Source organism: Oncorhynchus mykiss, chromosome 5, assembly GCF_013265735.2.
Source record: "Oncorhynchus mykiss isolate Arlee chromosome 5, USDA_OmykA_1.1, whole genome shotgun sequence".
In the NCBI taxonomy this organism is placed as follows: Eukaryota; Metazoa; Chordata; class Actinopteri; order Salmoniformes; family Salmonidae; genus Oncorhynchus; species Oncorhynchus mykiss.
In genome coordinates, this window is record NC_048569.1 from 81,149,444 (window position 1) to 81,171,827 (window position 22,384).

The following is a 22,384-nucleotide window of genomic DNA, read 5'->3' on the forward strand; positions in this document are numbered from 1 at the left end:
TCTTTCCTGTCACTGTCTTTCCTGTCTCTCTCTTTCCTGACACTCTCTTTCCTGTCTCTCTCTTTCCCATCTCTCTCTTTCCCGTCTCTCTCTTTCCCGTCACTGTCTTTCCCGTCTCTCTCTTTCCTGTCACTGTCTTTCCTGTCTCTCTCTTTCCTGTCACTCTCTTTCCTGTCTCTTTCTTTCCCGTCTCTCTCTTTCCCGTCTCTCTCTTTCCTGTCACTCTCTTTCCTGTCTCTCTCTTTTCTGTCACTCTCTTTCCTGTCTCTCTCTTTCCTGTCACTCTCTTTCCTGTCACTCTCTTTCCCGTCTCTCTCTTTCCTGTCTCTCTCTTTTCTGTCACTCTCTTTCCCGTCTCTCTTTCCCGTCTCTCTCTTTCCTGTCACTCTCTTTCCTGTCTCTCTCTCTCTCCCGTCTCTCTCCTCACTCTCTTTCCTTTCTCTCTCTTTTCTGTCTCTCTCTTTCCTGTCTCTCTCTTTCCCGTCTCTCTCTTTCCTGTCACTCTCTTTCCTGTCTCTCACTTTCCTGTCACTCACTTGAGCGTCTCTCTTGATCCTAGGTCCTGGCAGAGTTGTGCAGACTCAGGACAACTGAGCTTTGACGGAATATGCAGATTTAAAGAGGAGTCCGTAATTTGCTTTCTAATAATCATGATCTTTTCATGAATTTATCACTGCTAAAGTGAAAGCCATCCTCTCTTGGGGAATGCTGCTTTTTAGTTAGCTTTGCGACAGTATCAAAAAGGAATTTCGGATTGTTCTTATTTTCCTCAATTAAGTTAGAAAAATAGGATGATCAAGCAGCAGTAAGGGCTCTTCGGTACTGCACGGTACGGTCTTTCCAAGCTAGTCAGAAGACTCCAAGTTTGGTGTGGCGCCATTTCCGTTCCAATTTTCTGGAAGCTTGCTTCAGGGCTCGGGTATTTTCTGTGTACCAGGCAGCTAGTTTCTTATGAGAAATGTTTTTAGTTTTTAGGGGTGCAACTGCATCTAGGGTATTGCGCAAGGTTAAATTGAGTTCCTCAGTTAGGTGGTTAACTGATTTTTGTCCTCTGGCGTCCTTGGGTAGACAGAGGGAATCTGGAAGGACATCAAGGAATCTTTGTGTTGTCTGTGAATTTATAGCACGACTTTTGATGATCCTTGGTTGGGGTCTGAGCAGATTATTTGTTGCAATTGCAAACGTAATAAAATGGTGGTCCGATAGTCCAGGAACTAAAACTAGGTCCAGAGTATGACTGTGACAGTGAGTGGGTCTTGAGACATGTTGGACAAAACCCACTGAGTCGATGATGGCTCCGAAAGCCTTTTGGAGTGGGTCTGTGGACTTTTCCATGTGAATATTAAAGTCACCAAAGATTAGAATATTATCTGCTATGACTACAAGGTCCGATAGGAATTCAGGGAACTCAATGAGGAACGCTGTATATGGCCCAGGAGGCCTGTAAACAGTAGCTATAAAAAGTGATTGAGTAGGCTGCATAGAGTTCATGACTAGAAGCTCAAAAGACGAAAACGTCATTTTTTTTTTTTGTAATTTGAAATTTGCTATCGTAAATTTTAGCAACACCTCCGCCTTTGCGGGATGCACGGGGGATATGGTCACTAGTGTAGCCAGGAGGTGAGGCCTCATTTAACACAGTAAATTCATCAGGCTTAAGCCATGTTTCAGTCAGGCCAATCACATCAAGATTATGATCAGTGATTAGTTCATTGACTATAACTGCCTTTGAAGTAAGGGATCTAACATTAAGTAGCCCTATTTTGAGATGTGAGGTATCATGATCTCTTTCAATAATGACAGGAATGGAGGTGGTCTTTATCCTAGTGAGATTGCTAAGGCGAACACCGCCATGTTTAGTTTTGCCCAACCTAGGTCGAGGCACAGACACGGTCTCAATGGGGAAAGCTGAGCTGACTACACTGACTGTGCTAGTGGCAGACTCCACTATGCTGGCAGGCTGGCTAACAGCCTGCTGCCTGGCCTGCACCCTATTTCATTGTGGAGCTAGAGAAGTTAGAGCCCTGTCTATGTTGGTAGATAAAATGAGAGCACCCCTCCAGCTAGGATGGAGTCCGTCACTCCTCAGCAGGTCAGGCTTGGTCCTGTTTGTGGGTGAGTCCCAGAAAGAGGGCCAATTATCTACAAATTCTATCTTTTGGGAGGGGCAGAAAACAGTTTTCAACCAGCGATTGAGTTGTGAGACTGTAGAGCTCATCACTCCCCCTAACTGGGAGGGGGCCAGAGACAATTACTCGATGCCGACACATCTTTCTAGCTGATTTACACGCTGAAGCTATGTTGCGCTTGGTGATCTCTGACTGTTTCATCCTAACATCGTTGGTGCCGACGTGGATAACAATATCTCTATACTCTCTACACTCGCCAGTTTTAGCTTTAGCCAGCACCATCTTCAGATTAGCCTTAACATCGGTAGCCCTGCCCCCCGGTAAACAGTGTATGATCGCTGGATGATTCATTTTAAGTCTAATACTGCGGGTAATGGAGTCGCCAATGACTAGAGTTTTCAATTTGTCAGAGCTAATGGTGGGAACCTTCGGCGTCTCAGACCCCATAACGGGAGGAGTAGAGACAAGAGAAGACTCGGCCTCTGACTCCGACCCGCTGCTTAATGGGGAAAACCGGTTGAAAGTTTCTGTCCGCTGAATGAGCGACACCCGTTGAGCATTCCTACAGCATTTCCTTCCAGAAACCGTGAGAAAGTTGTCCGGCTGCGGGGACTGTGCCAGGGGATTTATACTACTATCTGTACTTACTGGTGGCACAGACGCTGTTTCATCCTTTCCTACACATAAATTACCCTTGCCTAACGATTGCGTCTGAAACTGGGCTTGCAGCACAGCTATCCTCGCCGTAAGGCGATCGTTCTCCTGTATATTATGAGTACAGCGACTGCAATTAGAAGGCATCATGTTAATGTTACTACTTAGCTTTGGCTGTTGGAGGTCCTGACGAACCGTGTCCAGATAAAGCTTCCGGAGTGAAAAAGATCTTGCACACTAATGAGATGCTATTGAGCACACCCTACTACACTGTCTGAGCCAAGGACTACATGCTTTCTGGTAAGTTTTGATTACAATACTGGGTGGGGTGAATATATTTTACAAGACATGCATGATTTTTTGTTAACTAGTAAATAGTAGCCTACAGCAAAGTGTGTTTAAATCATTTCTAACTTGTTAACAATTTCTGCTAATTAGTTTTTGCAACCATGTGGGTTTTAGCTTGCTTGAGCCTGCTAACTGAGTGTTAATTCACCTGTTTCCATACATGTTTCATTTTAAAACATGTTACTTACAAAGGAGTTGTTTTATCTAACTACTTAACTATTTATCTGTACATGGAATTGTATTTCAAATCAAATGTATTTATATAACTATTCTTACATCAGCTGATATATCAAAGTGCTGTACAGAAACCCAGCCTAAAACCCCAAACAGCAAGCAATGCAGGTGTAGAAGCACGGTATATATATTTTTTTTTACAATTATTTTCTAATCTTTACAGGAAAATGCCACGGGCACTATCTGATATGTGGAGACATTTCACTGCAGATAATGTAGAAGGAAAAGCTGTGTACATTTGCTAATACTGTGCCAAATTATATTTGAAAATTGCAACAGATGCAGAATCATCTGGCCAAGTGCATAAAGTTCCCTCAGTGCTCACAACAAGCAACCTCTGAAAAAAGTCCCTCTACTTCTATTCGAGGTACAGCTCATGGTCCTCCTGGAATCAGAAGTTTTTTTGACTCAATGGGGGAATGTAGTCAGAGAAATGCTGATGAATGTCTTGCTTGAGCTGTGTATGCAACTGGTACACCTCTGATGCTCACAGGCAATGTGTATTGGAAGAGATTTCTGAATGTCCTTCACCCAGCATACACCCCTCCAAACAGACATGCTTTATCAACTAATTTGCTGGATGCAGAGTTCAACAGAGTTCAAGTGAAGGTCAAGCAAATCATAGAGAAAGCAGACTGTATTACAATCATCACTGATGGGTGGTCGAATGTTCGTGAGCAATGAATAATTAACAACATCTCCACCCCTCAACCAGTATTCTACAAGAGCACAGACACAACAGACACACCGGTCTCTACATTGCAGATGAGCTGAAGGCAGGCATCAAGGACCTTGGACCACAGAAGGTATTTGCACTGGTGACAGACAATGCTGCGAACATGAAGGCTGCTTGATCTAAATTAGAGGACTCCTACCCATTGGCTGTGCTGCTCATGCATTGAATTTGCTCCTCAAGGACATCATGTCACTGAAAACAATGGATACACTCTACAAGAGAGCCAAGGAAATGGTTAGGTATGTGAAGGGTCATCAAGTTATAGCAGCAATCTACCTCACCTAGCAAAGTGAGAAGAATAAGAGCACCACATTGAAGTTGCCCAGCAACACCTGTTGGGGTGGTGTTGTCATCATGTTTGACAGTCTCCTGGAGGGGAAGGAGTCTCTTCAAGAAATGGCAATATCACAGTCTGTCGATATGGACAGCCCCATCAAGAGGATCCTCCTGGATGATCTATTTTGGGAGAGAGTGGTAAGCAGTGTGAAACTCCTGAAACCTATAGCAGTAGCCATTTCACAGATTGAGAGAGACAATGCCATCCTGCCTGATGTTCAGACTCTGCTTGCAGATGTAAGAGACAAAATTCGTACTGCCCAGCCCACTTCACTGTTGCTCCAAGCAGAGGAAACTGCAGTTCTGAAATACATCAAAAAGCTTCTGTCTGAAGCCCATATACACCGCAGCATACATGTTGGACCCCAAGTATGCTGGCAAGAGCATCCTGTCTGGTGCAGAGTCCAACAAGGCTTGTCTCTGGATGAGGGCAAGGTTCATGGCAGTCTGGCGAAGTACACTTCCAAGCAAGGGCTTTGGGGTGAGGATGCAATATGGCTCGTGCCAACATATCTTATCAGCCACCTGGTGGAAGGGACTTTGTGGATCTGAGGCTCTTTCCCCTGTTGCCTCCATCATCCTACAAATCCCACCAACATCAGCCACATCAGAGTGCAACGGGTCCTCGTTTGGGAACACACACACCAAAGCACGCAACAGGCTGACCAATACAAGGGTTGAAAGGTTGGTGGCCATCCGGGCAAATTTGAGGCTTTTTGAGCCTGACAACGAGCCATCCTCAACAAGGTTGGAAAGTGACAGTGAAGATGAGGCCTCAGAGTCTGATGTCCAAGAGGTGGACATTGAGGAGGTCCAGGGAGAAGACATGGAAACCTGAGAGGAAGACAACCAAAGCTTTAGTTTCTAGACTAACATTTTACAGATGTATATTGAAAGCGTTCTTGGGAGATGCGGTGGATAGTTGGGGATCATTTAATATTCCCTTTCTTTTGTTGTTCAGTGAAATCATCCCATGTGAAGAGTCAACTCATTTAATTAAAGTTACATTTGTTACTAGATAGTTTTTTTTATTTCTATTGGAAGGATTTAATCATTTGCAATTATGTCTACTTATGACAAGGTAAAAGGTTTATGTTTCTGTCTCCATATGATATGGTAAATATATCCAATACAAAAAACATCTACATTTAAATGGTATTCACATTAATTTGCATATATTCCCATTAATTCCCATATATTCCTGTTAATTCCCACGGAAAGTTTCCACCTCTGAATATTCCCGAAATGTGCAACCCTAGTCATATTATGTCTATATACAGTGTTGTAACAATGAGCAAATAGTTTATGTACAAAATGTCAAATAAATAACATAAATATAGGTTGTATTTACAATGGTGTTTGTTCTTCACTGGTTTCCCTTTTCTTGTGGCAACAGGTCACAAATCTTGCTGCTGTGATTGCACACTGTGGTATTTCACCCAATAGATATGGGAGTTTATCAAAATTGGATTTGTTTTCTAATTCTTTGTGGGTCTATGTAATCTGAGGGAAATATGTGTCTCTAATATGGTCATACATTTAGCAGGAGGTTAGGAAGTGCAGCTCAGTTTCCACCTTTTTATGTGGGCAGTGTGCACATAGCCTGTCTTCTCTTGAGAGCCAGGTCTGCCTACGGCTGCCTTTCTTAATAGCAAGGCTGTGCTCACTGAGTGTTTACAGAGTCAAATCTTTCCTTAAGTTTGTCTCTCTCCTCTCTCTCTCTTGTTTCTCTCCCCTCTCTCCTGTCTCGCTCTCTCCTGTTTCGCTCTCTCCCCTCTCTCTCTCCTGTCTTTCTCGCCGGTCTCTCTCCAGTCTTTCTCCTCTCTCTCCTGTCTTTCTCTCCAGTCTCTCTCCAGCCCTTCTCCTATCTCCTGTCTTTCTCTCCGGTCTCTCTCCTGTCTTTCTCTCCGGTCTCTCTCCAGTCTTTCTCCTCTCTCTCCTGTCTTTCTCTCCGGTCTCTCTCCTGTCTTTCTCTCCGGTCTCTCTCCTGTCTTTCTCTCCGGTCTCTCTCCAGTCTTTCTCCTCTCTGTCTCCTGTCTCTTGCCCTCAATCAGAATTGTTCAAAGTAACCTATCTCTGACTGTCTGGTTTGAAAAGCTATATAATTATTATTAAATAACAGTCAATGATGGTGTTTAGACCTGATCGGTGCTTATGGTAGATCATGGTATGGACTATGTTCTATAGAGGCAATACATCAGAGTGGCTATACATGTATGAATGAGCTTTCTGGGAAATAGAACCCACCTGAGGGAGTGGAACCTATACCGAATATGAGGAATTATTGGAATATCAGCATATCTATTTGATGGTAGAATTTACCCTCAAAGGGGTTCCTGACTTTTCCATACACTATAAATGACATGTTGTATACATGAAGGGAAGGGGGATACCTAGTCAGCTGTACAACTGAATGCATTCAACTGAAATGTTGAATCAGAGCGGTGCAGGTATAGAGAGTGGGCTCTGTGTCTCACTGGCTAAACACTGCCTAACATGTTTTTAAACCATTTTAAATGACTCTGTTAGAACTAGGACTAAATATATAAATATGACATGACTTAGTAGTCATGTAGTGGCTAGGCAGGGTGGCCAAGTCACCATAAAATCAGGTGCTTTGTCCTTTATAATGATCTATTGTATGGATGTTTATTAAAGCTCTGAATTTCTCCAGGTGCTTTGCATATCTACATGGTTACAAGCTCACCTGACACAGCCCTTAGGGTGACAACTGTACTGAGTGAGTGAGTGAGTGAGTGAGGAGGGTGTGTGTGTGGTTCGTGTGTGTATCACTGTTGTTAATCCAGCTAGTTGAGCACGGGAAGAACCACCAGACAAAGAACAACTGTCGGACATGTCCGCTCCACTCTATTCCTCAGTTCCTCATGTCCGCTCCACTCTATTCCTCAGTTCCTCATGTCCGCTCCACTCTATTCCTCAGTTCCTCATGTCCGCTCCACTCTATACCTCAGTTCCTCATGTCCGCTCCACTCTATTCCTCAGTTCCTCATGTCCGCTCCACTCTATTCCTCAGTTCCTCATGTCCGCTCCACTCTATTCCTCAGTTCCTCATGTCCGCTCCACTCTATACCTCAGTTCCTCATGTCCGCTCCACTCTATTCCTCAGTTCCTCATGTCCGCTCCACTCTATTCCTCAGTTCCTCATGTCCGCTCCACTCTATTCCTCAGTTCCTCATGTCCGCTCCACTCTATTCCTCAGTTCCTCATGTCCGCTCCACTCTATTCCTCAGTTCCTCATGTCCGCTCCACTCTATACCTCAGTTCCTCATGTCCGCTCCACTCTATTCCTCAGTTCCTCATGTCCGCTCCACTCTATACCTCAGTTCCTCATGTCCGCTCCACTCTATTCCTCAGTTGGATCACTCAATCACTCACGCAAGCACGCACACTCACGCACACTCACTCACGCACACTCACTCACTCACGCACGCACACTCACTCACTCACGCACGCACACTCACTCACGCACACTCACTCACGCACGCACGCACACTCACTCACTCCCTCACGCACGCACGCACACTCACTCACGCACGCTCACTCACGCACACTCACGCACGCACACTCACTCACACACACTCACTCACGCATGCACACTCACTCACGCACGCACACTCACGCACGCACACACACTCACTCACGCACACTCACTCACTCACGCATGCACACTCACTCACTCACTCACGCACACACACTCACTCACGCATGCACACTCACTCACGCACACACACTCACTCACGCATGCACACTCACTCACGCATGTACACTCACTCACTCACTCACGCATGTACACTCACTCACTCACGCACACTCACTCACTCACGCATGCACACTCACTCACTCACGCACACACACTCACTCACGCATGCACACTCACTCACGCACACACACTCACTCACGCATGCACACTCACTCACTCACGCATGTACACTCACTCACTCACGCATGTACACTCACTCACTCACGCACACTCACTCACACACACTCACTCACTCACGCATGCACACTCACGCACACACACTCACTCACGCATGCACACTCACTCACACTCACGCATGCACTCTATACCTCAGTTCCTCATGTCCGCTCCACTCTATTCCTCAGTTCCTCATGTCCGCGCCACTCTATTCCTCAGTTGGATCACTCAATCACTCACGCAAGCACGCACACTCACTCACGCACACTCACTCACGCACACTCACTCACGCACGCACACTCACTCACTCACGCACGCACACTCACTCACTCACGCACACTCACGCACGCACGCACACTCACTCACTCCCTCACGCACGCACGCACACTCACTCACGCACGCTCACTCACGCACACTCACGCACGCACACTCACGCACACTCACACACACTCACTCACGCATGCACACTCACTCACGCACGCACACTCACTCACGCACGCACACTCACGCACACACACTCACTCACGCACGCACACTCACTCACTCACGCACACTCACTCACTCACTCACGCATGCACACTCACTCACGCACACACACTCACTCACTCACGCACACTCACTCACTCACGCATGCACACTCACTCACTCACGCACACACACTCACTCACGCATGCACACTCACTCACGCACACACACTCACTCACGCATGCACACTCACTCACGCATGTACACTCACTCACTCACTCACGCATGTACACTCACTCACTCACGCACACTCACACACACTCACTCACTCACGCATGCACACTCACGCACACACACTCACTCACGCATGCACACTCACTTACACTCACGCATGCACACTCACTCACTCACGCACACACACTCACTCACGCATGCACGCTCACTCACGCATGCACACTCACTCACACTCACGCATGCACACTCACTCACTCACGCACACACACTCACTCACGCATGCACACTCACTCACGCACACACACTCACTCACTCACGCATACACACTCACGCACGCACGCACACTCACTCACTCACGCACACACACTCACTCACTCACTCACGCACACTCACTCACTCACTCACTCACTCCCGCACTCTCACTCACTCACTCATGCACACTCACTCACTCACGCATGCACACTCACTCACGCACACACACTCACTCACGCATGCACTCTCACTCACGCACACACACTCACTCACGCATGCACACCCCCTCACTCACGCACACACACTCACTCACGCATGCACACTCACTCACTCACGCACACACACTCACTCACGCACACACACTCACTCACGCACACACACTCGCGCACACTCACTCACTCACGCATGCACACTCACACACACTCACCCACGCATGCACACTCACTCAGACACACTCACTCACGCATGCACACTCACTCACTCACACACACTCACTCACGCATGCACACACACTCACTCACGCATGCACACTCACTCACTCACGCACACACACTCACGCATGCACACTCACTCACGCACACACACTCACTCACTCATGCACACACACTCACTCACGCACGCACACTCACTCACTCACTCACTCACATCAAAGACGCAGCACTTACTCTTTATCCCATCTTTATTGACTCTTTGTGCCAAATATGCTCATCTTTTCAATACCTGTATGTCACTGAGAACACAATGTCCTGCCAAGACTGGACCAGTCTACTCCTCTCTTATCACTTCACCCTGGTTCACCTTAGCCTGGTCCCAGATCTCTTTGTGCTGTCTTTCCAATTCCTATGGTCATTGTCACACCAGCAATCATAGGAGTTGGCCAGACTGCACAAACAGCTCTGGTCCCAGGCTATGTGTGGGCCTGTGTGAAAACACTTGATTGACAGCTGCTAATTGCAGTCATGACTCACTCCATTCAGCAGAGAATCTGGTTCCAGACCGGTTTGGATTCAGGACCTAGAGAGTTAGTGAGCATACTATATAGGGACTGCCTCTTGTGCTGGAAATATATGGGAAAGCAGCCATGATTGATGCAGGATACATTTCTGTACAGCATGTAAAGTGCCCTGACTTAGGTAGAATATGAGGTCTTAACCCCCTTCCTACTCACATATGACTTATGCCTGCTGAGGGGGGGGTAAAGAGAGCAGCACAGTGTTTCTCTACAGTATACTAGGAGGAGGTTATCAGGCCTGGGTCATATGATATTTCAGCTATTGAGGCCCTGGCTCCATGACTCCATTTTGGAGCTGTAATTTTAATACTATTTGCCTAATCTGGGTACAAGATGGCGGCCGCTGATTGCAGGCGTATCCAGGAAACGGTTGCCATGATGGATGTCGGTCCGCAGGTTCGTGCTGATAACAGTAACGTATGACGTCCATTAGGCTTGAGCTAGAACATGCTTTTAGCTGGCAACGTTGGTAAGAGTGTGTGTGTGTGTGTGTGTGTGTGTGTGTGTGTGTGTGTGTGTGTGTGTGTGTGTGTGTGAGTGCGCGTGCGTGCGTGCGTGTGTGTGTGTGTCAGTATGAGTGATTTTGTAAAGTTAAGTCTTTAATCTTAGTCTCCTATCAGTAGTTAGGGGTGGAGCTGGCAGGCTGGGGCTGCATCTGTTATGATCCAAGACTTTTCAAAAAATCTTTATTGGTACCTAGTGCTCTGGGAAAGGAAATGTAAGGCCCTGGGACCATATTTCTTCATGACAAATTTATGTAAATATGGATTATTTATCACAAAACGGATAGGTTTGAAGTCAATAACAATACAGACTCTATACGGTTTCAGGTAGATTATAAAGTTAAAGAGGCCTTCCTTTGCACAGGATCAATTTTCACAGTTGTGAAGTGATAGATACACTCTCCAGAAACCCAGACCCTTAGTGGATGATGTAACTGTGAGTGAGATGACTTTCGGGCAGAGTACAGTTAGGCAGTAGTAAGGCTGAATACTGGTGTTATGAGATGGGAGAGAGGCCAGCATCTCTCTCCACCACACTGGTGTTATGAGATGGGAGAGAGGCCAGCATCTCTCTCCTCCACACTGGTGTTATGAGATGGGAGAGAGGCCAGCATCTCTCTCCACCACACTGGTGTTATGAGATGGGAGAGAGACCAGCATCTCTCCACCACACTGGTGTTATGAGATGGGAGAGAGGCCAGCATCTCTCTCCACCACACTGGTGTTATGAGATGGGAGAGAGGCTAGCATCTCTCTCCACCACACTGGTGTTATGAGATGGGAGAGAGGCCAGCATCTCTCTCCACCACACTGGTGTTATGAGATGGGAGAGAGGCTAGCATCTCTCTCCACCACACTGGTGTTATGAGATGGGAGAGAGGCCAGCATCTCTCTCCACCACACTGGTGTTATGAGATGGGAGAGAGGCCAGCATCTCTCTCCACCACACTGGTGTTATGAGATGGGAGAGAGGCCAGCATCTCTCTCCACCACACTGGTGTTTGGCCAGAGCTGGGTGGGTGTAGAGGGGTGGAGGTGGAGGGTTAGGGGTTTGGCCAGAGCTAGGGTGGGTGTAGAGGGGTGGATGTGGAGGGGTAGTGGTTTGGCCAGAGCTAGGGTGGGTGTAGAGGGGTGGAGGTGGAGGGGTAGAGGTTTGGCCAGAGCTAGGGTGGGTGTAGAGGGGTGGAGGTGGAGGGGTAGAGGTTTGGCCAGAGCTAGGGTGGGTGTAGAGGGGTGGAGGTGGAGGGGTAGAGGTTTGGCCAGAGCTAGGGTGGGTGTAGAGGGGTGGAGGTGGAGGGGTAGAGGTTTGGCCAGAGCTAGGGTGGGTGTAGAGGGGTGGAGGTGGAGGGGTAGAGGTTTGGCCAGAGCTAGGGTGGGTGTAGAGGGGTGGAGGTGGAGGTGGAGGGGTAGAGGTTTGGCCAGAGCTAGGGTGGGTGTAGAGGGGTGGAGGTGGAGGTGGAGGGGTAGAGGTTTGGCCAGAGCTAGGGTGGGTGTAGAGGGGAGGAGGTGGAGTTCAGGGAATGGTCAAGTCATGTGCACAGGAAAGAGAGCTCTGTGTGAACCTTACAGCAGTTTATCAGCCAGCTAATGATGCACATCAACCCTGAGAGAGGGGGGGTGGAGGAAGTGGGGAAGGAGACGCAGGCAGGCGTTCACGTTAGCATATTTATTACTTATCCTGGTAAAAAAAAATAGTGTACAGCACATCACTCAACTCCTGTAGTAAACATTTTCTCTGGCTGAGAGACACACTGACCTTCATTCCCAAAGTACATCATCACAGACACACACATATAATCATCACACACATTCAGTTCACTCTGTTCTACATTTATCAATAGAGCCCAGAGGGGAAGGAACAGTACTGTGAATTAGCGCTTTCATTTGGATTCAAAATAAGCCACCTGTCAAATGATCAAAAAACTATTACTGCATTGATGTCACTGTGTTTGAAAGTTTAGTCTTTCCTGTGATAATAATGTCTTCTAGCCACATGAGGATGGAGATTTCTGGTCATGTGGCCACAGTCCCGATTCCTTAAAATGTGGCAGACTTAGTCAGGAACTCGCTTCCTGTTGCTGATGATATTCCCAATCAAACAAGGGTCTGAGTCATTCAACACTGAAATCAATGAATCTGCATTACACACACACACACACACACACACACACACACACACACACAGTCCACGGAAGAACAGAGAAATTGGACAGAAGCATACCCTGATGTATAGATTAACCAGTCTGTCAATCATACACAGATATTGGCTGGTCTCTAGTGTGGCAGTCTGGGAAGGCCATTATGGGTCACAGGGTGAGAGGTCAGGAGTTAGGCTCAGGGGACCTATCAGCCCAGTAGCCAGGTGACCCCAAACGTGCCCCAGACACAGCCGCCTCCGAACCCCAGGGGAATTATGGGTAATGAACATTCCATCATCACCGCTGAGGAGGGACAGTGTTGACACTCAACGTCCCACCTCCCTACACACACATGCATACACACACACCTCACAGGGGGCATCTGACACACACACACACACACACACACACACACACACACACACACACACACACACACACACACACACACACACACACACACACACACACACACACACACACACACACACAGAGAGAGAGAGAGAGAGAGAGAGAGGGAGAGAGAGAGAACTACTGGGAAACGGCAATGGTTTATTGAGACTGAGCATCTAATACGAGACAGAGACGGTTTAGTCTCTTCTCCAGGTGTGAGTGCATGTGTGGCGGTCTGTTATCTCATTCTGGTAGTGATTTATACACGGTGTGGCGGTCTGTTATCTCATTCTGGTAGTGATTTATACACAGTGTGGCGGTCTGTTATCTCATTCTGGTAGTGATTTATACACGGTGTGGTGGTCTGTTATCTCATTCTGGTAGTGATTTATACACGGTGTGGTGGTCTGTTATCTCATTCTGGTAGTGATTTATACACGGTGTGGCGGTCTGTTATCTCATTCTGGTAGTGATTTATACACAGTGTGGTGGTCTGTTATCTCATTCTGGTAGTGATTTATACACGGTGTGGCGGTCTGTTATCTCATTCTGGTAGTGATTTATACACGGTGTGGCGGTCTGTTATCTCATTCTGGTAGTGATTTATACACAGTGTGGCGGTCTGTTATCTCATTCTGGTAGTGATTTATACACGGTGTGGCGGTCTGTTATCTCATTCTGGTAGTGATTTATACACAGTGTGGCGGTCTGTTATCTCATTCTGGTAGTGATTTATACACGGTGTGGCGGTCTGTTATCTCATTCTGGTAGTGATTTATACACAGTGTGGCGGTCTGTTATCTCATTCTGGTAGTGATTTATACACGGTGTGGTGGTCTGTTATCTCATTCTGGTAGTGATTTATACACGGTGTGGTGGTCTGTTATCTCATTCTGGTAGTGATTTATACACGGTGTGGCGGTCTGTTATCTCATTCTGGTAGTGATTTATACACAGTGTGGTGGTCTGTTATCTCATTCTGGTAGTGATTTATACACGGTGTGGCGGTCTGTTATCTCATTCTGGTAGTGATTTATACACGGTGTGGCGGTCTGTTATCTCATTCTGGTAGTGATTTATACACAGTGTGGCGGTCTGTTATCTCATTCTGGTAGTGATTTATACACGGTGTGGCGGTCTGTTATCTCATTCTGGTAGTGATTTATACACAGTGTGGCGGTCTGTTATCTCATTCTGGTAGTGATTTATACACGGTGTGGCGGTCTGTTATCTCATTCTGGTAGTGATTTATACACGGTGTGGCGGTCTGTTATCTCATTCTGGTAGTGATTTATACACGGTGTGGCGGTCTGTTATCTCATTCTGGTAGTGATTTATACACGGTGTGGCGGTCTGTTATCTCATTCTGGTAGTGATTTATACACGGTGTGGCGGTCTGTTATCTCATTCTGGTAGTGATTTATACACGGTGTGGCGGTCTGTTATCTCATTCTGGTAGTGATTTATACACGGTGTGGCGGTCTGTTATCTCATTCTGGTAGTGATTTATACACGGTGTGGCGGTCTGTTATCTCATTCTGGTAGTGATTTATACACGGTGTGGCGGTCTGTTATCTCATTCTGGTAGTGATTTATACACGGTGTGGCGGTCTGTTATCTCATTCTGGTAGTGATTTATACACGGTGTGGCGGTCTGTTATCTCATTCTGGTAGTGATTTATACACAGTGTGGCGGTCTGTTATCTCATTCTGGTAGTGATTTATACACGGTGTGGCGGTCTGTTATCTCATTCTGGTAGTGATTTATACACGGTGTGGCGGTCTGTTATCTCATTCTGGTAGTGATTTATACACGGCGTGAGAATTTGAGCAGAGGGAGAAGAGATCAAATGTGTGGAGCGAGACGGCCAACTGCTGCTGTGTCCAACTGCACCGCATTAAACGTGCTGATGGGCTTATTACACACACACACACACACACACACACACACACACACACACACACACACACACACACACACACACACACACACACACACACACACACACACAGCTACAGCCCATAAAGCATGCTGATGTGCTCTTCAGAGAGCTGTGTTGAGAGGAGAAACAGAGAGATGCAGGAGTGTTAGTCAGCTAAGTAGGAATCTGGACCCACACCAGCCAACTCCAGCCACTCACACACACACACCTACAGTACCTAGTCTGCCGTCTGGAATTCTGCTCTAAGCATCAGGAATCTGAAGGGTGTGTGTGAATACATCAGTCCGTCCGCCCGTGTGTGCATATTTTGCATGTGTGTGTGTGTTTCTCCCTCCCTGTAATCAGGGTGGATGTGTTAGGGGTCAACTGATCTGACCTCTTGGCTCAAGTTCACCATAAATATTATGGAATCATCATCTGTATAGACCCTCTCTGACTGTCTCTCAAATGGCACCATATTCCCTTTATAGTGCACTACTACCCATAGGCCCTGGTCAAAAATAGTTCACTATAAAGGGAATAGAGTGCCATTTGGGATGCACATCTGACTGTTTAAAATAGTGCAGCTCAGACCCAGGACTATCAGCTTTCATCTGGGAGATATAGACTAATAATAATTGTGCTCTGTATGGACCAGATCAGGGCTTGGAGATCAAGTCTGAACACAACAAGAAGTCAATATGGTTGATCTTACTGTTTTTATCCCTGTAGAGCAACATCATCTCAGAAAGTAGGTCTGTTTGAAAGTGAACATTATATGGGAGTCTGTCTGTCTGTCTGTCTGTCTGTCTGTCTGTCTGTCTGTCTGTCTGTCAATATAAAAATAAATACTATGCAAGCGTTGTGCGTGTGTGTAAGACAATTAGAATACTATGCGAAAGTGTGTTTGAATGATAAAATACTATGTGAGAGTGTGTTTGAATGATAAAATACTATGTGAGAGTGTGTTTGAATGATAAAATACTATGTGAGAGTGTGTTTGAATGATAAAATACTATGTGAGAGTGTGTTTGAATGATAAAATACTATGTGAGAGTGTGTGTGCCAGTGCAAAGGGCCTCTGGGAGCTCTCTCTCCTCCTTTCCCACGGTACGTGCCCCATGAGCCTTTGCAGTGACGTCAGGACAGAGGTATGGTTGGTGCGGACGCCCCTCTTTGAGGTCACAGGTTCACTTCCTTTCTGTCAGATACAGGAACATGTTGGTTCTACTCCAATCTGTGTGACCAATCACGTGTCACTCTCTGTTTGTCTCTGATCTAGCAGTGAAATGCTTAACCTCTCCTCCCTCTCTCTCCATCTCTCTCTCTCTCTCTCTTTCTCTCTCCCTTTCTCTCTATCTCTCTCTCCCTCCCCCTCTATCTCTCTCTCCCTATCTCTCTCCATCTCTCTCCCTCCCTCTCTCTCCCCATCTCCATCTCTCTCTCTCTCTCTATCTCTCTCCCCTCTCTCCCCCCTCTCTCTCTCTCTCCATCTCTCTCTCTCTCTCTCTCTCTCTCTCTCTCTCTCTCTCTCTCTCCATCTCTTTCTCACTCTCTCTCTTTCTCTCTCTCTCTCTCTCTCTCTCTCTCTCTCTCAGGCTATGTGGCTGATGCTTCAGCAGGAGGAGCCAGAGGACCTTGTCATAGCGACGGGGGAGGTCCATAGTGTCAGGGAGTTTGTGGAGAAGTCCTTCAAACATGTGGGCAAGACCATTGTGTGAGTATATTCACACACACACACATGCATGCACACAGATACTCACAACACACACATCAATCGTCAGAGATGTACGAAGTCAGACATACACACCTGCGAATGTAATATGTGTGTATACATTCACACCATCTTGTAGTACAGGTAGATCATTCAGACAGAGATGTTGTAGTACAGGTAGATCATTCAGACAGAGATGTTGTAGTACAGGTAGATCATTCAGACAGAGATGTTGTAGTACAGGTAGATCATTCAGACAGAGATGTTGTAGTACAGGTAGATCATTCAGACAGAGATGTTGTAGTACAGGTAGATCATTCAGACAGAGATGTTGTAGTACAGGTAGATCATTCAGACAGAGATGTTGTAGTACAGGCAGATCATTCAGACAGAGATGTTGTAGTACAGGTAGATCATTCAGACAGAGATGTTGTAGTACAGGTAGATCATTCAGACAGAAATGTTGTAGTACAGGCAGATCATTCAGACAGAGATGTTGTAGTACAGGTAGATCATTCAGACAGAGATGTTGTAGTACAGGTAGATCATTCAGACAGAGATGTTGTAGTACAGGTAGATCATTCAGACAGAGATGTTGTAGTACAGGTAGATCATTCAGACAGAGATGTTGTAGTACAGGTAGATCATTCTTACAGGCTTACAGGCTGGTCATTCAGACAGATGTCAGTGACATGTTTTGTCTGCTACAGACACCGACAGGAAGGAAGGAGGAAGAGGGAAATATAAAATCTAAAGAGTGATAGAGGGGGAAGAAGAGGTAGACCCCAGGACAGCTGTGGTTTATGACTTGCCCTTCACTCAATTTACTTATGAACATCTCCCTTTCTCTCTCACTCTCTCTCTTTCTCTCCCTCCATTCCTCTTTCTGTCCCTCCATTCCTCTCTCTTTCTCTCCCTCCATTCCTGTTTCTGTCCCTCCATTCCTCTCTCTCTTTCTCTCCCTCCATTCCTCTTTCTGTCCCTCCATTCTTCTCTCTCTTTCTCTCCCTCCATTCCTCTTTCTGTCCCTCCATTCCTCTCTCTCTTTCTCTCCCTCCATTCCTCTTTCTGTCCCTCCATTCCTCTCTCTTTCTCTCCCTCCATTCCTCTTTCTGTCCCTCCATTCCTCTCTCTTTCTCTCCCTCCATTCCTCTTTCTGTCCCTCCATTCCTCTCTCTTTCTCTCCCTCCATTCCTGTTTCTGTCCCTCCATTCCTCTCTCTCTTTCTCTCCCTCCATTCCTCTTTCGGTCCCTCCATTCTTCTCTCTCTTTCTCTCCCTCCATTCCTCTTTCTGTCCCTCCATTCCTCTCTCTCTTTCTCTCCCTCCATTCCTCTTTCTGTCCCTCCATTCCTCTCTCTTTCTCTCCCTCCATTCCTGTTTCTGTCCCTCCATTCCTCTCTCTCTTTCTCTCCCTCCATTCCTCTTTCTGTCCCTCCATTCTTCTCTCTCTTTCTCTCCCTCCATTCCTCTTTCTGTCCCTCCATTCCTCTCTCTCTTTCTCTCCCTCCATTCCTGTTTCTGTCCCTCCATTCCTCTCTCTCTTTCTCTCCCTCCATTCCTCTTTCTGTCCCTCCATTCTTCTCTCTCTTTCTCTCCCTCCATTCCTCTTTCTGTCCCTCCATTCCTCTCTCTCTTTCTCTCCCTCCATTCCTCTTTCTGTCCCTCCATTCCTCTCTCTCTTTCTCTCCCTCCATTCCTGTTTCTGTCCCTCCATTCCTCTCTCTCTTTGTCTCCCTCCATTCCTCCCCCTCTCTTTCTCTCCCTTCATTCCTCCCCTCTCTCTCTTTGTCTCCCTCCATTCCTCCCCCTCTCTTTCTCTCCCTCCATTCCTCCCCCTCTCTTTCTCTCCCTCCATTCCTCCCCCTCTCTTTCTCTCCCTCCATTCCTCCCCCTCTCTTTCTCTCCCTCCATTCCTCCCCCTCTCTTTCTCTCCCTTAATTCCTCCCCCTCTCTTTCTCTCCCTTCATTCCTCCCCCTCTCTTTCTCTCCCTTCATTCCTCCCCCTCTCTTTCTCTCCCTTCATTCCTCCCCTCTCTTTCTCTCCCTTCATTCCTCCCCCTCTCTTTCTCTCCCTTCATTCCTCCCCTCTCTCTCTTTGTCTCCCTCTATTCCTCCCCCTCTCTTTCTCTCCCTCATTCCTCCCCCTCTCTTTCTCTCCCTCCATTCCTCCCCCTCTCTTTCTCTCCCTCCATTCCTCCCCCTCTCTTTCTCTCCCTCCATTCCTCCCCCTCTCTTTCTCTCCCTTAATTCCTCCCCCTCTCTTTCTCTCCCTTCATTCCTCCCCCTCTCTTTCTCTCCCTTAATTCCTCCTCCTCTCTTTCTCTCCCTTCATTCCTCCCCCTCTCTTTCTCTCCCTTCATTCCTCCCCCTCTCTTTCTCTCCCTTCATTCCTCCCCTCTCTCTCTTTGTCTCCCTCCATTCCTCCCCCTCTCTTTCTCTCCCTCCATTCCTCCCCCTCTCTTTCTCTCCCTCCATTCCTCCCCCTCTCTTTCTCTCCCTCCATTCCTCCCCCTCTCTTTCTCTCCCTCCATTCCTCCCCCTCTCTTTCTCTCCCTCCATTCCTCCCCCTCTCTTTCTCTCCCTTAATTCCTCCCCCTCTCTTTCTCTCCCTTCATTCCTCCCCCTCTCTTTCTCTCCCTTCATTCCTCCCCCTCTCTTTCTCTCCCTTCATTCCTCCCCCTCTCTTTCTCTCCCTTCATTCCTCCCCCTCTCTTTCTCTCCCTTCATTCCTCCCCTCTCTCTCAATCTTTATTTCTGTCCCTCCATTCCTCTCTCTCTTTGTCTCCCTCCATTCCTCCCCCTCTCTTTCTCTCCCTTCATTCCTCCCCTCTCTCTCAATCTTTATTTCTCTCCCTCCATTCCTCCCCCTCTCTTTCTCTCCCTTCATTCCTCCCCTCTCTCTCAATCTTTATTTCTCTCCCTCCATTCCTCCCCCTCTCTTTCTCTCCCTTCATTCCTCCCCTCTCTCTCAATCTTTATTTCTCTCCCTCCATTCCTCCCCCTCTCTTTCTCTCCCTTCATTCCTCCCCTCTCTCTCAATCTTTATTTCTCTCCCTCCATTACTCCTCTTCCTCTTTCTTTCTCTTATTCTCACTTCATCTCTTACCATTCTTCTCTCTCTCTCTCTCTCTCTCTCTCTGTCTCTCACTCTCTCTCTCTCTCTCTCTCTCAATCTGTCTCTCCAGGTGGGAGGGGAAAGATGAGAACGAGGTTGGTCGTTGCCAGGAGACAGGGGTGATTCATGTGAAGGTGGACTCCAAGTACTACCGTCCTACTGAAGTGGTGAGTCGTGTGTGTGTGTGTGTGTGTGTGTGTGTGTGTGTGTGTGCGTGCGTGTGTGTGTGTGTGCGCGTGTGTGTGTGTGTGTGTGTGTGTGTGCGTGCGTGTGTGTGTGTGTGTGCGTGCGCGCGTGTGTGTATGTGTGTTGGGGGATGATGAAGTGGTAATGCACCAACCTGACCTGTCTCACTTTTAGGGTCCTTCTATAGAGCAGGCAAATGCCTCCGACAGCTCAGTTTAAAACAACAGGTACAGCTGAGCTGTCTGATGGGGTGTGTGACTTTGTTTCAGTCCATCTACGGGTCTTTTGTGATTATAATGTTACAGACAGAGAAATGCAGGGAGTGAACAGTATGGGATGTTTGTATCATGCTCATAGCCTGATATTCCCTTTAATACATGACTGAAGGTTGTTATTCTTTCAACACATGATTTCCTGCTCCCCATACCTGGCGTTCAGCTCTTTAATAGAATTATAATATCAGTGTTTACTGTTCTGCTCTCCGGGGATTGTGTGTGGGACCATATAGTTATCAGCCTTAACATGATCAGTAGACATCTGTAGGTCCAGCTCTCCCTCTCTCTTATTGTGTTGCTTTCTTAACAGCTGGAAATAGCTGGTTGTCTTCTCTGAAGATAATGAATATCCTGTCAATACATGCTGAAAGTCAAGTCATATTGAGACACGCAACACTCTACGGTTGTGGTCTTATTACATGTGTACTGTGAGTTAGATTTATTCCTTATTTTATTGGTCAGTTTGCGGCAGGTCTTTCTGTGTTGAGTGAAGAACCGTCTCAGAGTCTGTAAGATGAACTGTGTTGAGCGAGGGGGAGGGTGATATCCAAAAGGGGGGAGAGCTAGACATGGAGATAAAGAGATCCCTCTGTCATCACTGTGCCCTGGGGGGTCCGGGGGTTCCCCTGGAAGGGGGGGGGGGGGGGGTGTAGCATTGCCCCAGGGTGTTTGGGACAGGATTAGGGTAGTGTTTAAACTGCAGGACCCTCTGAACTATGAGATGGCCCTGGAGGATTAGGACCCATCTGAGTGATGCTGCAGGATTATAGAGGAATCACTGGTGACTGATGGATGGGATGGACTTCCACACACACCTGGGGATGAAGTACTCTGTCTGGGGAGAGAAAGTAGATGCCGGAGGGAACCACTGTCTGTCCTCTCTCTTATAGACTGGAGATGAAATAGGAGCAGGACGTTTAGTTAGTTATGGATGTAAAACAGACTGGTTGAACTGGGTAGAGAAAGTTTACACTTGGACACATGATCACAGAGATCCAGGGGGGTGAGGAGAGGAAGAGAGGGGAATTGTACAGTTTGAGGATTCTTGATTATTTGCACTCTTGCTCTCTTGCTCTCCTTGTCTCTGTGGGTGTCTTTTCACTCTCTCTCCCTCCCCTCAGTAACTCCAGGTGAAAGAAGGCAGGTTATAAGAGTATTTAAAGAGAAAGAGGAGAGAATGAGGAGCATTTAGCCTCTGACCCCTGAGACAGGAAGTGTGCTTGACACTGCTCCTGCGGCTTAGCATTGTTCCCCTGTTCAACTGGAAGTACCTGTCATTGTGTGTGTGTGTGTGTGTGTGTGTGTGTGTGTGTGTGTGTGTGTGTGTGTGTGTGTGTGTGTGTGTGTGTGTGTGTGTGCATGCGTGTGAGAGCATGTATCAAGGGTCAGGATACAATACTCAGTCAAACAAGAATGTGATTGAAAAAGTGACTAGCACAGCTAAGTTATTCACACCACTTGACTTTTTCCACATTTTGTTGTGTTACAGCCTGAATTTAAAATGTATTAATTTAGATTTTGTGTCACTTGGCTAAAACACAATACCCCATAATGTCAACGTGGAATAATGTTTTTAGACATTTTTACCAATTAATTAAAAATGAAAAGCTGAAATGTCTTGAGTCAATAAGTATTCAACCCCTTTGTTATAGCAAGAATACATAAGTTCAGGAGTAAAAATGTGCTTAATAAGTCACAAAATAAGTACCTCATCTCTGTACCCCACACATACAATTATCTGTAAGGTCGAACAGTGAATTTCAAACACAGATTAAGCCATAAATACCAGGTATGTTTTC

General features: G+C 46.9%; 1 protein-coding gene across 2 annotated transcripts in view; it reads left to right on the forward strand.

Annotated features, from left to right (window-relative positions):
* The window catches only part of gmds (GDP-mannose 4,6-dehydratase), a 256,515-nt gene that overhangs the window by 175,278 nt on the left and 58,853 nt on the right, over nucleotides 1-22,384 (forward strand). For both annotated transcript variants that reach the window (XM_036978541.1, XM_036978542.1), the window contains 2 exons: nucleotides 16,892-17,010; nucleotides 20,195-20,291. In XM_036978541.1, the coding sequence (XP_036834436.1) occupies nucleotides 16,892-17,010; nucleotides 20,195-20,291 (216 nt within the window). The remainder of the gene's footprint in view (nucleotides 1-16,891; nucleotides 17,011-20,194; nucleotides 20,292-22,384) is intronic.